General features: G+C 37.3%; 1 protein-coding gene across 1 annotated transcript in view; it reads left to right on the top strand.

Moving 5' to 3' along the window:
- CFAP47 (cilia and flagella associated protein 47) overlaps positions 1–18,018 on the top strand; it is a 422,907-nt gene that overhangs the window by 236,259 nt on the left and 168,630 nt on the right. Inside the window, exons 41-44 of the mRNA XM_070603391.1 lie at positions 4,250–4,320; positions 5,622–5,767; positions 15,470–15,584; positions 16,542–16,768. Coding sequence (XP_070459492.1) covers positions 4,250–4,320; positions 5,622–5,767; positions 15,470–15,584; positions 16,542–16,768 — 559 coding nt within the window. The remainder of the gene's footprint in view (positions 1–4,249; positions 4,321–5,621; positions 5,768–15,469; positions 15,585–16,541; positions 16,769–18,018) is intronic.

Consider the following 18,018-nt stretch of genomic DNA (forward strand, 5'->3'; position numbering starts at 1 on the left):
TGAATTATTTATCACTGAATAAATTCTTACTAAGTGGCACGTGAAACACTGTTCTTAGTACTGGAGAAAGATGGGGATAAAGAAGTCAGAGATCTGGTCCTCAGGGAGCTAGCCATCAAATAGAGAAGGAAAAACAATCTACACAAATGTAGGCAAGTGTACAGGGCAGAATGCATTCAGTAGTGTATGTTATACAAAAAAATAGTCTCTTTGAACTCATTGGCAAGGAATAACGCTATCTAGATATGCTAGCGATCTTTGTGGAAGAAAAGACATTTAAGGGAAATAATGAGGTATTAAGCACTTTTTTTCTATGCATACACTATACTCTGTTCTCCTTTATAATATACAAATTGGGATCTGAAATATGAGTAAGATCTTTGTGGTCAGAATCTAGATCAGAGGGAGAACTTTCCTACAAGTATAGAAGGAGCATAAAGAGGGAATTGCGGAAGCAATGAGGGGGCAGGTGGGGGAGGTACAAGACCTATGCTTATACATGCGGAGTATAGGAGAGTGTGAATTAAGGTTGAAAAGGTGTTAAAGTATTTAGCATTCTGCTTTGTAATTATTTCTTGCAGACCTGCTTTGCATGACAGATCACATATTCCATGAGTTTAGGGGCTTCATCATTCGTCCTGTGTCCCGGAATGGCTTGGCCCAGAATGCCACCCAAAGGAAAGAAGACCCTACTAGAGATATTTTTCTGAGTCCTGATTCTTGCTAAAAACCCAAAAAAGCTGGATTCTGGAGAGCCATAATTTTTAAATAGTTCATTCTACTACACTGAATAATTAGTAGCAATTAGAATTAGGCAAGTCTCTAAGGAAAGCAGAGTGGATTGAAAGCCAGATGTATATACTAAGAGTAGCAATCTGCCGTGATCTTCTTCCTCTGGATTAGGGTTTTCTACCTGTTTTTAATGTCATCAGGCTCTTTGGTAGTCTGATGAAGCCTATTCCACTTCACAGAATAGTGTTTTATAAATGCAAAAAATAAGATGCAACAATTACAGAGTGTCTTAATCTGCTTCAGCTGCCATAACAAAATACCATAGACTGGGTGGCTTAAACAACAGAAATTTATTTCTCAGGGTTCTGAGGGCTGGGAACTTCTGGAGGCTGGGAAGTCCAAGGACTTCCCACCTTGACTGGGAAATCCAAGGTGCAGGCACAGTGGGTTTCATCCTGAGGACTCTTCTCTTGGCTTGCAGGCGGCAGCCATCTCTCTGTGTGCTCACCTGACCTCTTCTTGGTGGGAACATGGAGAAAGAGAGTGAGCTCACTGGTGTCTCTTCTTATGAGGGCACTAATTCTATCGTATCAGGACCTCACCTTTAAGACCTCATTTAACCTTATTTACCTTCTATAGACCCTATCTCCAAATATAGTCATTTTGGGAGTTAGGGCTTCAACATATGAATTTAAAGATGACACAATTCAGTCCATAACATAGAGGAAACTAATATTCCAGTCGATTATCAAAATATTTAAAAATTATGATATATTAAAATATTTACTTCTTCATTAACACAACGCATAATAAGATCTAGTGAAGATAATAGCTACCATATTTTAAAAGTAGTAATGAACATAAATAATAGCTCAAGATATATGCAAGAACTGAAATGTAATATAAACTTATCTGTGATTATTTGGTGGCCAAGTCATAGTACAGCTAATACTACTGTGGTTTGGTTTAAATTGCTATGGAGTTAGTGGAAGTCAAGATCGAATTTTCCCCAATTAAATTCACAGATCCACTCAATCCTTGGACCCCAAGTTAGCACCTCTTGCTTTGGAGACTTCTCAACTGCTCAGGGGCCAAAGTGGTACAAAAAGCAGCAAACATCCCATTTTTACTGTCCTCCAGATGGTGACTGGGCCCTTTTTTGAAGAATTCTGGACACATGGAGGATAGAATCAATCTAAAAGTTGATCCTCTTGTATTCCTTCTCATGATGCGTAGAAACTAGACTTGAACCAGATAACTTGCCATTTGGTTTGGACAAAGCCCTGAATGCTGACCCAGGAGTAGCTTTGTGAAGGCTTGTAATAAAGATCTTCCTTCCCTATTGGGAAAGGCTTGAGTAGGAAGTCGTTCTTGAGGCGGATTTATTCATGCCCTGAATAGACCCACTTTAATGTCATTTTGATCGTTTTAGCTTGAAAAGAGCTGCATACCACAAGTACAGAGGAAAAAGGAATGTCATCCTTTCATACCTCATAAGTAGGTCCCATTCCCTGATTTTGACCCACTACTAAATTAGCAGAAAATATTCCATTGCTTGATCTACAGTATTTTGTATAATTTTAGCCTCGTTTGATGCTATTTCTTCCTTAAGACCAAGGGTTTAAACATGCTGTCTCTGCCATAACTTCAACAATAATCAGTGCGCATCTAGGAAAATGAAAACATAGACTGAGGTGCAGGGAATAACAAAAAGGTAAATGAGTTAAGCTGTTTCCTGTTCTTTCTTTGGGACGTGCAAGATGCTAGTTTTTTAAACAAGTTGGATTTATCACTGAATTTCTAGACTCAAGAACATTGATCAGGTAACAGAATTTTCCTGAGCCAAATTATTTTATTAAATTATTTTCTGATGTCTGTGAATTAATCACGATAATTGTTAGCTTTATGAGGAAGTCAATAGAATTCCTCGATCCGCAAATTTTTTCTGTCTTTACCGTAAGTAGTACAGGTAGCTCAATTTTTCTAGGTTTGAGAGTCTCCTTTTAGGATGAAGCAACTCTTTGATTTATTCAAAAGACACTTTCACTAGCTGTTCTCCAACAAAATAGATAAAGAAAAGAAAGAGGAGATGAAGCCTAAATTGCTCTGCTTTTCTATTCACTGAAAAAAATGACTGAAGGGCTACAGATTGCAAGTATTGAACAAAATGAGATTTGGAGATTATCTGAGGATTTTAATCAGGCGTTCTGCCTAGAGCTCTATTATCAAAGAGATGGCACTGGAGCCATGCATTGAGAAATAAGCATTTTCTGTTGTTCTTTTTACTCTTTGTATGGTCTCCCTTATGAAAGCTAAAATATCCATCAATTATGTCTACAATAGCCTTAAATTAAAATACCTATCAAATGCTCAAATTGCATGAAATGTTAAACATTTACTTTTTTTTTTCCCCCGGAGGAAAATTCACCCTGAGCTAATATCTGTTGCCAATGTCCCTTTAATTTGTGTGTGAGCCACTGTGACAGCGTGACCACTGATGGACGAGTGGTGTAGGTGTGTGCCTGGTAACTGAATCCAGGTCGCCGAAGTGGAGCTCACCAAACTTAACCACTAAGCCACTGGGTCTGGCCCAAACATTCTTTACTTTTAAAAAAAGGTGTTACTTAAACTTAATCAGAATGCCTGTGCGTAGAAGTAAAGCACAGAATAATTACAAGATGTGGTAAATAACCTTATTAAGAATGTGGTGTAAGGAAAATACAGTGTTTAGAGAAAAGGAATGCATGTGGTTAGAACTTTACTTGGAAATAGTCAATATATTTTTACAGCATCAAATTCAGGCAAAAAGCAAGTGACAAGGTGAGAAAATATGGAGTTTTTGTGTTCTCAGAAAATATCAGGCAAATAGTATCTGAGAGGTCAGATGCTAATTGACAGCTTGTTGGGTAAAGTAATCATGAATACTAAGAGCAATCTGGGGAAAATTGATGAATTCTGGAAGACCCAGAACCTTTCAAGGGAGGTAGTTGCCTCAGGCTGTGATCTGCTAATTCATTTTGAGAAATGGAACCAGAGATTAAACAGCTGCTCAAATCTCCTTCCTTTGTAAGAAAGAAGAAAATGTGGAAACAATAAGCTGAGAGAGAGAATTTTTCAAGAAATCAAGTTCTAGACTCACTTTTGGAGAGAGTACCTATGTAGTCCTAAATTGAGACCACCTACTTTTGAGTTTCAGGATTTGGGTTATTTTTATTATTATCTAAAGTTTACTTCTCTACAGTATTTGAAAGTAAAAAGGAATTGTTTTTGCCAAATTTTAAAAAAGAGTAGTGGAAATATAGATGATTGTAAGTTTCCTTTTTGCATTCTTCTTATCTTTAACATTTCTAAAACAATATAGACATAAAAATGATATCTGAAATGAATCTGTGGTCTTTGCATATCATATTGCAGCTGGCCATAACTTTTAAGGATCTATAAGATTTAATTAAGATAGAGAATTGTTTTTGAGTTGTGTTTGTGTTGTTGACATTGTTTTCCTATTTACTTATGACAGTGATGCTGTGAGTAGCGGTAGACGTGATAGTGCTGAGGGCTCTTCTTTTGGCCCAAGTGCCTTAAAAACCTGTGAGTGCCTCAAATAAAAGCTTTTATTTGTTTTCATGTCCTATTTTTATGTGTAGGGCATAATATGAAATGAAATATTCCACAGAGGGTGGTGACAACTGTAGACAGAAAGGCCAGCCCTGGGCACCGCGGGCTGAGTGGGAGCCCCAGCGTCGGTCTTCAGCCTTTTCTGTTCATGACCCTTGGAGGAGGCTGCCTGCATCTGTCCTCTCACTGCTGAGTCTGAGTTTCCTCACCTGTACAATGAACATATTTAGATAAATGACCTGTATGTTTCTTTTGGCTTATTCTGAACTGTTTAAACCTATTTGGGTGACTGGTATCACCATGTTTAAAATTATAAGGTTTACTTTGTTTTATGGAATAACTACAGATTTAGAAAATACGGATAGAATGGTGGATAGCACAATGGCTATAGAAATATTCTGGTTATCTCTAGCTACAGAGCAAACCACCCCAAATGTAGTGGCATTAAACAATAAAAACGTACTATGATATTCTCTCTCACACTTCTGTCATGACTGGGCTCAGCTAGGCGAGTCTTGCTCAGGGTCTCTCATGCAGTTACAGTGAGAGGGAGGCTGGGGCTTGAGTCATCCCAAAGGCTTCCTCATTCACATGTCTGAGGGTTAATGTCTCTCGGCTTAGACCTCAGGTGGGACTGTTGGCTGAACACTTACATGTGGCCTCTCCAAGTGGCCTACACTTCTTTGCAGGATGATAACTTGGTTCTAAAAGTAAGTGAACCAAGAAAGAGAGATAGTTAGGAAGAAGTTGTATTACATTTCTGATTCTTTGGATCAATTCACTAAGACTGGCCCACCAGGTCATCACATTTGAGGCTTGCTGAAGAATTTGTGGGCATATTTTAAAACCAACAAAAAGATACGTATATATAGCAGTCTTTTATTTCCAGTTCAAGTTGTCTATTACACCCCGTAATGTGAACAATTACATAGTCCACAAAAAATGTTGAAGATTCTTGGATGACCTCTCTGCTATTTCTATATGTGTATTCAAGCTAATTTTAAACTCTAGTGTAGTTCCCTTTGTAAAGAAGTTATTTATTAAGGAATCTTTAATAGAGGGTTATAATTATGCATTTTTTATTATATCAAGCTTGGGCTGAGATCACCTGTACTTTCATTAACAAATGTGTGTGTCATCTAACTTTGCGTGCTAATACTTTGAACAGTTTTTGTATTCTTCCCCAAATTTTAATCACTAACTTAAACATCTGCTTTCTTTGAGCAGCACTTGTGAAATGATATGTAAACAAGCTCTGCTTCTTATTTTGCCAGCAATTAAGTCCAATTTCATCAGAGAGTTCTTCTGCTCCTCACGTACTCTTCACCTGGGAGTGAAAGGGACTTCAAACCTGGAGCTCTTCTTTCTTCCCTTTGACATCCACACACGCTACTGTGTCATCATCCTAAGCAACAAAGAGGTGAGAACAGAATTGTGGTGTATGCTTTCATCATGGGCTGGCACTTTAGTGGAATAACCAGTACAGGCAACTTGAAGGCAGCTGAAGACTCTAGTCATGAAGATAACAATTTTAACCTTCTAGTCACTAAACAAAGAGTTTATCCTCAAGAATAAGCGAAGAGTTACACTGGTTGTGAGTACATTTTGTAATGGCTGCATAAGCAGAGTGAAGGCATGCCTAACCTTGCTGTGGCCCTATCTGTATTAGTTTTCTATAGTTGCGTAACAAATTATCAAACACTGAGAGACTTAAAGCAATACACATTTATTATGTCACATTTTCCGTGGGTCAGAGCTCCAGACATGAGCTGGAAGGGTCCTCTGCTTAAGCTCTATCAAGTCTTCAATCAAGGGATCAGCCAGTGCTGGATTCTCCTCCGAGGCTCCATTGAGCTGCATCTAAGCTCTCTCAAGTTGTTGGCAGAATTAATTGCCTAGTGGCTCTGGGATCCATGCGGCTTGCTTCTTTAAAGCCAGCAGAGGAGAGAGACGGAGAGAGACAGAGACAGAGACAGAGAAAAGAGACTTTGGAGGAAAAGTTTTATGCCATTATCCCCTTCTAGAAACACACTGCCATGTGTTGACCTGAGGAGGGAATTTATAACCCACAGGAGATAGTCCCAAATGTATCAGTTATGCCCTACATTGAATGCATGTGCAATGAAATAATGGTATTTGCAAAGAGGTGTTATCCTGACCAGGTGTCTATAGGATCATTTACACATGAAAAATAATATGGCCTATTAAATATGTACAGAAAAGTTTAATTTTACACTTAAAATTACCATTTAGGAGGAAAAATGCTGTTCTATAGTAATGCTAAATATTTTTTTTGAAATTTCCTTTAAAGAAGCTCAAGATTTAACTGAAATCCTGTGTATAAAACTGTGAAAAATAGTAACTATAGTGTGATCAGTAGTTTAATCAAATGCTTCACGATTACTTTTTTATATCAATTTATTATATAGCCCTAGAAAAAATGCTGGAGTTAATTCTCAATAGCATAGTAAAGAGGTTGATTTTATTCTTTGAATTAGATTGTTGGAATATTAATATTTACTTCCATAGATGTTATCTAAATTAATCAAAATGTAATTACGTTTAACTTGGCATCTCACTTTATTAAAACATGTCTTTTGATTACATATATTTTGTTCTTGTCAGAAAAAATATTAAGAAAAACAATAATTATTAAATTATATTCCTATCAATTGGGAAATAATGTCCTTAATCTAAAGTATTGCATTGAATTACAATTACTTATCTGGGCAAACACATCTATTAGTTTACACATTCAATTTTATTGCTAATTACATTGAAAAATGCAATTACATGCTTAAATAGATAATCAAACATCCAAGTCCACGTAGTTAGCTCCTGTTCTTATTAAATGTATGATAACTGCTTTGCCATTAAGAACCACCTGTTGAAAACTATAAAGTAATTAGGCCTCAGTTTGATAGCTTTCCATGTGTAACACAGACACATTTCTACTAACACTGCTATCAAGGAAAGGCCGTTGGTTTCATTTTGGATGTTCCATTTGAACTTTCAAATAAAAAATGAAATGATTTATGTAACAGCTGTTTGAGAGTAGAAACAGTTTCACAAAACTTCCATCAGTGTTCATAGAAATTCTTAGCTTAGGGGAAAACCTACAAAAGCCCTAAAAATTCATGCTCTCAAATGCCAGAAATTCAAAGAAGTTTCTGCTGGCATGTGGACGGGGACAGATTCAATGGAAGAACCTGGAGTAGAATCATGACCTGAGGAATTGTACCTCAGGAATACAAAGCAGTGTATGACACAATGCTGGGGCTTTGTCTTCACTGTCTTGCCTGTGTGAACATCTGTCCTGTGTAGTCCTGGGTTCCCAGGTAGGGAACCACCTGGCATTGCTGGGATCATCCATTTGAGAGAGGCAGGGGCATCAAGCAGGGATCCTTGATATGGGGCCTGGGTTAAGAGTGGGTTCCAGTTGCAGCCACTTGCTGTGACCTAACCAGCCTGGTTCCACCAACCCACGATCCTTTTTATTGAGCCAAACCAGACTCTTTCTCCCCTCTGGTAAATTTATCTCCTAGTCTTTCATTGTCCATTTCTGTCTACAAAATTTGGTCAGAACAAATGGAAACAAAAGTCCAGGTATTGCTGACATGAGGCAGCAGGGATGGGAGTCAGCATCCCTGAGCAACTTATGCAGATTGGTCCAGTCCCACACCAGGGCCCCACACACCAATGAGAGTTTCAGCCTTGCCAAGTCAAATAAAATGTGGACAGGGCAAAAGTGCCCTCTTCCCAGGTAGAAGACCCTGCAAAGCTGCCTCCTTGTTTTATTGTCTACGACAATTTAGTCTAAGGCTATGCCATACCAGTTGTTAAGTATCTTGTATGTCACTCTGGCCCTTATATTTGCATATATAAGTGCAACCACTCGTCTGACTATCTCTCATTTCCTTCTCTGTCAGTCTTTTGTGTCTTTCTGTCTCTGCTGATGCAGAGATTAAGCTAGCAGTCTCTATTATGTATATTTTTAAATATTCTACAATCAACGTGCAACTTTTTTCAATCATAATTTATGTGCAGACTTTAATAATACTGATTTTTGCTTAATTTTATTGAGTGTGAAGGTGAAAACATTATATTATGCTAAACTCTTTATGTAATTTTACATTTAGGCAAACTAACTTCAGTTTTATGAAAGTTATTTTTATAGCTGAAGGGACTGAGTATTATTTGAGGGTGGTTTCTTTTATTTTCCATGATTTTTAATGGTAAGCCACGTTTCATTCGCCCTTTGATTTTTCATTGGATTTGTTACCACTGCATTTTTTTTTTTTTGATAGCTACATTCCTCCCCACAGGCCATACCCCTGAGTTGTTCCTAGAGAAGCGTAGAGGAGATGAAATTTCATTTGGCCCATAAACACTTTGAAACATTTATTAACCTCAGAATGCCTGCTGGCAATATGGGGGCAAGTCAGGTAAACTTGGAAGTCCCAGTGTGGTAAATGTTCATGAAGTTACACATGGTTTGAGCCCCCTCCACGCTGCAAGGCTTTCTCTTACTTCACCCACCTTCCTTTCCCCCATTACTGGGAAACCATCATCCTACAATAAGCAGTGCAGACTTTTTCAAGAAAAATATGAGATGAAAATCTGAAAAAGAGAATTTTGTACCTAATGGTAGTTATTTATTCTTGGTGGTCACCTCTGGGTTCCTTACCAGTGATACTACGAGTTAGTCTGTAAAGATTCCACATGCCTCTGGGGTACCAATATTTTAGCTTCAGGGGACACCACTTCAAATGACATGTAGAATATGAAGGAGCTGTAATTCCTGTTTTCCCAAATCCATGTTAATTTTATGGACCCTCTAATTCTTGTTTTTAATTGATATAATTGACATAACATTGTATAAGTTTGAGGTGTACAGTGTTGGTTTGATACATTTATATATTGCAATGTGATTACTACAGTAGCATTAGCTAACACCTTTATCATGTCACACAATTGTCATTTATTTTTTGTGGTTCAAACAATTAAGATCTAGTCTCTTAGCAACTTTGAAGTTTATACTATAGTATTGTTGACTATAATCACTATCCTGTACATTAGATTTCCAGAACTTAAATACTAGTTGCAAATTTAGAACCCTCTCATTCTTGAAGGAAACTGTAGAATATGGAGAATGACTATTGCAAGTTTTAAAATTTGACACCATCAAGCTGTATTCTCAATAATCTCATTATATTATTTTGTTCACTCCTCCAAATACAGTTTAATTCCCCAATAGTATAAAGCCAGTTTTCTGGGTGTGGAGAGAATGTATGCACAGAAAGTGCATGAACCCTGAACCCAAGGGAATCACATTCCAGTGGAGAAGAGAAATCTGAAGAAGGTTAGCCCAGCTCACATGGAAACTTTGTGTTAATTTGAAGTAGCTACCCCCTCCAGGTGGATGAAAAAAGCTTGCTGAACACATGGCACATTCATAAGAATCGGAAAAATGCATTCTTTCCTTCAGTGAATGCAACATTGAGCTGGGACAACCTTGCCCTCAACAAGATGCCCCTTGCAAGACGTAATCTTTCCTTGTGTACATGGTGTCCTGGAACATGTCCACTAATTTCTATAACACAGTCAGACAGATTGTGACCATTTCTAGAATAGAGGGAAGGGTGTGTTTCTATACGATAGCACAGGCAGGAATAATGGATTAATAGAGGAGTTTGGGTAAGAAAGGTGAGTAGAAATTTGCCAGTAAAACAGAGTTTGGGCTGGGGAGAAGTGTGTTCAGGAGAAGATTCTAAGAACATGAGGCAAAATAGCTAAGCATGAAATTTCATGGACACTTGAATTGCCAATTCTGAGAATGATTTGTTGGATATGACAGAAAATGAGTTGGATAGATCAGTCAGACTGATAATGAGGAGGGCAGTGAATTTTAAGTTGAATAACTTAATTTTATTTTTATTCTTATTGAAAGCAGGAACTCAATGGAAGATATTTAGCATAGGCATTATCTGATTTCATCTTTGTTTTAGAAAGCACCTCTGGAGCCGAAACAGAGAGTAGATTAAGAGTTGGAGACAGAAACTGCAGACCGAGAGAATGGCTAGGAAACTCTTGCAATCTCTTACACTGCTCCATGCACCTCCATTCTATACAGCCCTCTGCTTTTTGCTTACTAGGAGTAAAGACAGAGAGAAGGATGTGAGAAGCAATGGTGAAAAATGAGATGGTGATGATAGATTTGGGGGAAGGAAGACGAGGACAAGAGAAAACTATAAACATGAATATTGATACAAAGATCAATGTTAATGACACTTTGAGTAATAGTCACACTTGAAGGGAAGCAAATTTTCATTTACTTGTAGGGCAAATTGGTGGCAAAAATTTGAAGAGAACTCTTCTGAAAAATATGGTGATAAAGGTGAAGAGAGACTGTTAATCTCATTGCCACACTAACTTCTAGAGTCTAGGCCCAGCTTTCTGTTATTTGATGAGAAGTTTTCCTACAATCTATGGTGTCTTTTTATTAAACAATCAATTTATATGCCATTTAAATATATATTGCCTTCTCCAAATGTCTGTGGAATAATCTCTCAGGCATGCAATTAGGATTGCGTTAAAATTGTGTTAAGAAAGTTTTAGTGCAGGCATATAAATCTTTTTGTACGGCTCCATCTCACCCTTGCTGAGTCTTGTAGCTCAATCATTATATGAAAAATAGTATTTTAAAAGAACAGCGATTATTCTTAGTAGTCAGTTTCACATTATAATTATGGCAAAGTCAAATAGTCAGCTACAATGATTAATGATCTCTCTCTAGTATATAGAATTTAACATTTTAGAATTTTAGCTTTAGTCTCATGTGCCTGTTTAGCCCTCAAAATAATATAATATTGTTCAGCCAATTCAAACAAATAAATTACAAAACCTATCAAGATCTAGGCCCAAGATAAGAGGATAAGTGGAATTTAAGACCTATGAAAAAACATGGGAATTTTCAGAAATGCTTTTTTTTTTTTTTTTTTTTTAATGATTGAGGTTATTTGTATCTGGAGGACGTCCATGGCATGTCCAAGGTTACCCAACTAATTAGTGACAGAGCTGGGATTAAAACTTGCCTGCCAATTCTGTGTTTGTCTTCCTCCTTTCTGGGTCATTAACAGCAGGTCTTCTTGTAAAGTTGCATGCAACTGTATTAGTTGACGACTTGCATTTAACTAGATAGACAGGAAGAACAAAATATCTTTTGTCAGAGTTTCTTACAATTGACAATGGGCTTTGGCCTCTTTCTGGGAAATATAAATCCAAGTAAACTTGCTGACTGGAAAATATGAAATTAAGAGCAGAAAGGAAATTTAATATGTGACTATTAGAATATCCCTCATTGACAAGTGTCTATTATGTGTTGGATAATTTCATTTCCCTTGTCACAGCCTCTAGACTGAGAATGTAAGGGACTTTTCTACTTTAAAAGAGTTCTTTGTTGCATTTGTATTCCTTTCCTGGTCTGATTTTGTTTAAAGAAAAGTGGAGGGAAATTGACAATACTACAGATGACTTTCCTGAATAATTTCCTGACATAGCATTATTTTCAATTAAGCTTCTTTTTAATAAAAAAGAACATTGAAAGTGAGCAAGTTAGACAAAATAAGCTTTTGAGAAATCTTAATATATTGTCTAAGATGTGGAATTAAATGGAATTGAATGGAGACTTAGTTACTGATATTTCAGTTGGCTAATCAATGGCTAGGAAGCTGTTTACAAGTTATATTTAAGAAAAATATTCTGGCAAATAGCAGTTTGCTCCTTTTCTGTCAACTTCCATGAGTTGTTTTTCATTTGCATGGAGTAGACAAGCTATAAGATCAGGTTTCATTCAGGCACACATTTAAAAAACAGGTAATTATGATAACTCTACTCGCTGAGTCTGATTTCTTATGAATACTATATTTTGGTTAAAACAACTGATTTTTAGATAAAAATAAAAACAAGAAAATAGTAAAAATTTAATATATCATTTTCTCCAGTCTCTGGGGAACTGATGCATTTGTAATCTACTTCAATTGTCATTGAAAATTTCACATCATTTATATTGATTACTCAGTTGTATTTGTAGTAAAATACACACACACACAGAAAACACATTTCAGATTGCTAGCTTAGATTTATGTGTGCAAAGTACGTGGCTGCTTAGGAAACATTGCCATTTGAAAATTGTATCTAATGTACCCTTTATTACCAGGAGTGCATGGATTTAAATACTAAAAAATTAAAAACATTCAAACTTTTCCATATTCCTTTTTTCAGCACAAATTAAAGATAATTGTGGATCATAATCAGTAAAATTTTATGGAATATTACCATATGAAAGTAAATGACGAAATTAATTTTATTATAAACAAATCTCAATTGGAGAGGGATAATAAAGCTATAAATAAATTGACCTCACAATCAGAAATTACTTATGCTTAAATTGTTTCCAGATTAATTTTTAATTTTTACCATTTCACTCCTCTGAGATATTTACAATATCTTGGCATATATATTTTTATTATGTGATCAGTTTACTTTTATATATTTTATGTATATATTGCCTGCTCAAAGATATCTTTGGAATAGTCTGTAAAAGCATACAGTTAATATTAAGATTGTGGGTCAGTTCAAACTAGTTACAATCCCAGCTTTGAAGTTAGGTTTGTTTCCTTTTGCTTTCCTAGTAGTTAGTTGCATGCCTGTCACAAGCAAATTCTGGTACGAAATTCTTCATTGTGTGTCTTAAACCTAAATTTACCCGTCTTCCTTTTCATCGATCCTCTCAAGTCTTGGCCCCACCCTAGATCTTTTGTGTCAGCATCTGCGTTTCACAAGATCCCCAGGTGGTTTGTATGCACAGGAAAGTTTGAGCCCTAGTCTCAAAGAATGTTCCCAGTCCATTTAAATGGGTCTCTTAAGTACCTGGTAAATGCCAGGCAACGGGTCATATGTGCTACCTCATGTAGTCCTTACAGCATCCTAACTATCATTCCACTTCTTAAGATTTAAGCATTTTTATCAGCACCACAGTCTAACCAACTGAGCTAGCCGGCCAGCTCACAAACACCGTGTGATTTCACTCAGATGTGGAAGATAAACACACACATGGATAAAGAGAACAGATTAGTGGTCACCAGAGGGGAAGGGGTGGGGGTGAGGGCGAGAGGGGTAAAGCGGCTCATATGGATGGTGATGGATAAAAACTAGGCTATTAGGTGGTGAACATGATGCAGTTTGTACAGAACCTGATATATAATAATGTATACCTGAAGTTACACAATGTTATAAACCAATATGTGATCAATAATTTAAAAAAAAGATATAAGCATTTTTATAAAAGCCTTTACTATGGAAAATATAAAATATACACAATTCTAGAAATAAAGCTGGGATAAATCCCCCTGTTCCCTTTGCTCAGCTTCAACAGTGCATGGCCAAACATGTTTCATGATTATAATGAAGCAAATCCCAATCATCACATAATTTTATCCACAAATAATTCAGTAAGTGTCTCTACAACCAAAAGGTTCTCTTTTTTTTTATATAACCATGATACCGTTACTTCTAGAATATTGTGAATTTTTTTCTTCTTTTTATTGCAGTAACATTGGTATAGCATTATATAAATTTCAGGTGTACAATTTTTTTTCTTAAAAACATCAGACATCCAGGCTTTGTTCATATTTCCCTGATTGTCTCATGATTGCTAGTATATTTTTTCTGTCATTTCATTTTAAGTGTCTTTGTTTGAATTGTAAGGGAGGAAAAGTAATTTTTCCTCCACCCTTCTGGGTTCCTGACTGAGATGCCTGTAGTAAAAAAAGGTTAACAAGAGAAAAACAAACAGAAGTTTATTAACTTGTATACCTCGTGTATACATGGCAGAGGTATACATGAAAATGAGTAACTCCTCGAGGTGGCTTAGAATTCAGGCTTAAATACTATTTTAGTAGGGAAAGGGGAGAGGGGATGTTGGCCACATAGAGGAGAGGAAATGATTTTTAGGAAAGATGAATGGGCCCTTAGAAGAATAGATGGGAAATATGACAGTCTGTGTATGGTGTCAACTTCTAGTCTCTTCCTGTGATGAGTCATTCTTCCCTCGTTGATAAAACTCCCAGGGAGGGAATTTATGACAACTGAGTTCCTTTTGAAGGATCTCTCTTTAGGCAGCTAAGGAGAGTTCAGAGAAAGCCTCTCCTTGCGTTTGCTGATTTTCAAGTGCCTACAGCTCAAAATAATCAATATACCAAACCAGCGTATTTTGGGGTGGCATGTCCTGAACCCCTACAGTCATATTTTGGGGTGGCATATTCTGCTACCGTTCAGAATCAAGATCTAAATAATGTTCATCTATTGTGGTTGAATGATATGTCTTTTGAGACTGTCTCTCTCCGTCCTTTTCGTTTAATCTCTAGGTTCCTAGAATAAAGGTTTTGTTCGTCTCATGTTACGAGGAAGAACATGGAACTCGGGGATTTAGTAAGCTTGCCTGAGGCTTACTAGCTAGTAAATGACAGTGCCAGAATTAAAACCAGGCTTGCCCACCTCTATTGATTTTTTCCTCTCTCATGTTGCTGCCCTTGCATCGTTCTCACTTTTATTTTCACTCTCTCTGTTTAGTCTTTTGTACTTTTTAACTGATTACTTATTCTAAAAGATCTTCACACCCTCACTTGCTCATTTAGAAAACTTCCACTTTAAAGTACAGACTCTTGGGGACTCAGACACCCTGCAAAAATGATGTCACTCCCCTCCAACAATAAATTACGCATTGAAGGAAAAAAATTTCCTCTTTTGCTTGATTGTCTATTTGTTTTAAGCTAGCAGCCTACCAAGGATATTTGTAGCTATAAAGATCAACTTCTGCCACTGCCATCCTGGGACCTTATTAATCCATCTGCATATTCTGGTTGTGTGCATCCTTTCCCCTACGCTATGGTGGGGCTGTATTTAAGCCGTACCTTTCTCCCCATTTAGGTCCTATGTTGCTTAGTAATGCACAATACATGGATGTTTTTATGATATACAGATTTTCGTCATAGCAGAAAGATTTAGCCTAATTTTCTTCTGAGCTTTGAAAATTTAATATTATTATATGGTTGTGTTCTAGATTGGAGAATTAATATATGCTGTGGAAGGAAACGGTATGATCCCCTTGCCTTCCAGCTTCCTTCCAATGAGTTCTTCCTCAAATCCACTCGACTACAGCAGTTCTCCAGAAGAAGGTACAGTTTATGTATGTTTTATTTCATTTATGATGTTGCAGGATGGGACTGATCCTCATATAGTCACCTAAGCATCCTCGTGGCAAGTTTTTCCAATATGTAATTAGATTTTGGAAGGCTCCCTTTTCACTTTATGATATCAGCATCCATGTAATAGAGCACCATTTTAACAAATTAAGAAATGTCAATGGTGATTCCTTTTTAAATCTATTTTTCCGTTTTCAAGTAAATTGAAATTTGGCATTCAAAATATTTACTTAGAAAAATTTTACATTTCCCAACTAATTTGAAAATCGCTACACTTTCAAATTCTATATGTCATAATATAACCTGGACTTCTACCTTATATTCTAGTTTAAAGTATAAGGTTGTGAGAGAAAATGGCAGTTCTTACCAGTCCTTGACAGATGTCTTTCTTCACGTTTATTTCTACTCCTCCTACCTTCTAATCGCTCATAAGAGCACAGTGGTCACTGCATTTTTGAGCATGTTGATGATGTGTCTATGAAAGAACCATTGCTGGAACTCTTTTTAGAGAATACCAGTAAAATATCTTTGATTCCTGAAGGCATACTCTTGAATTATAGTCATGCGCCACACAGCAGTGTTTCAGTCAACAACAGACTGCATATACGACGGGGCTCCCATAAGATAAGTACCATATAGTCTAGGTGTGTGTGTAGCTATACCATCTAGGTTTGTGTGATACACTCTATGATGTCCGCACAATGAGGAAATCACCTAACGGTGCGTTTCTCAGAACATATCCCCGTCACTGAGCGATGCAGGACTGTACTGAATTAGGGTTACTAAAAATGTGTTACCTGTATATTTTTATTCTGGTTAATGAAGGTCATAACTGCAGTTTTCTATTTCAAACCCCCCAAGTCCATCCTGGATAACAATTTCGAGGGCATAAATGATCATTGCAGTCATGAATGTTTCTGCTTCCTCTAGAGTGTAATAATGAAGATCCAGTTCTGTATTTGAAATGCAAGCTCCGTCAGATCCTGGATGTGGACCTTAGATTGCCGCTGATTAATGATGCCAAGGAAAAGGCTTTGGTTTTTGCAGCGCAGCAACAGATGTCGAGTATAGAGTATGAGAGAAGGTTGATTACAGGCACTCTGGAGAGCAGTAGTGTCCGCGTGGCCATCGCCCTCCTGGGACTGACCAAGATTGAGGTGGGAATCGAGGCCAGATGATGCACTTAAATTCATCTCTCCTTAAAAATATACAGAGCTGTTACTACTTAATCATAACAATATTTTTACGTAGAAAAATGATGAAAGCTGGTTTTCCCCAGAAAGACAGCTCAGTAGCTTTTTTCCTTTTTCCCTCGCTAAATAGTAAATCTACAACAAGGCATTCTACTGGGTAATTAAAGGCATGATAGTGTAGTCACTTAATTCACAGTAGTCCTCAATTCTGGCTGCACATTGGAATGTCCAGGAGAACTTAAAATAATACCAGTGCTCAGGCCCTGCTCCAGAACAGTCATATCCAAATCTCTGATAAGGAGTGGCTGAGGACACGTTCTGAAAGTGACCCAGGATGTTCTGTTGTGCATCTGGAGAGGATCGTCCCTGGGGTCAGATTACCAGGCTGAGAATCCAGACTCTAACACTGTGGACCTGTGTGACTGTGGGCTGGTTACTTGAAAATCGTCCAACTTTAATTTTTATATTTTTAATCAGGAAATTTTGGTAATTTATGGAAAAGAAGTGAGATAATTATGTCAAATTCTTAGCACATTACCTGGTATATAATCAAGTACTGTCTATATGTATGGCATTGTTGTTATTATTATTACTACTACTATAGACTCTATTAGTACAGCTTGACCTCTGTTTTATAGTTGAAATGAGGTACAGTCTATTCTCCACAGAGCCACCAAAGTGATTCTCTTAAAATGTAAACCTGCTCCTGTTGCTCCTCTGCACAAATTACTCTGCTGGCTTTCCAGCTCATGTCAGAATAAAAACCAAATTCCTTAGGATGGTCTTCATGACCCTGCTGGTTAGTCCCACCTCCCTGCTTCTGTGATCTCAGCATCTCCGCCGGAGCGCATGCACTCATGTTGCTCCCGCAGCACAGGTCTCCTTCTATTCTTCAAACGCCCAGGGCGTGCTCCCCACGGCCTGCGCACTGTCTTTGTTACTTTTCCCTGGATATTACAGGCTACCTCCTTCAGTTACTTCAAGTCTGCTGGAATGCTCTCACTGAGAGTCTGCTTTGCTAACTTCTATTTTTTAAAAAGCATCACTTACCTCCACCAGGCCCTCTGAAAATCCTAAATCTCCTTCAGTTTTCTCTTTCACCTGAGAGTAGTGTATTTATGTGTTTACTCGTTGTCTGTCTTCAGCAAGGGCATTTGTAAGAAGATATTTGTTTAGTTAACTCTCATATCACCAGTGACTAGGAAAGTGTTTGC

Source organism: Equus przewalskii, chromosome X (genome assembly GCF_037783145.1).
Source record: "Equus przewalskii isolate Varuska chromosome X, EquPr2, whole genome shotgun sequence".
Classification (NCBI taxonomy): domain Eukaryota; kingdom Metazoa; phylum Chordata; class Mammalia; order Perissodactyla; family Equidae; genus Equus; species Equus przewalskii.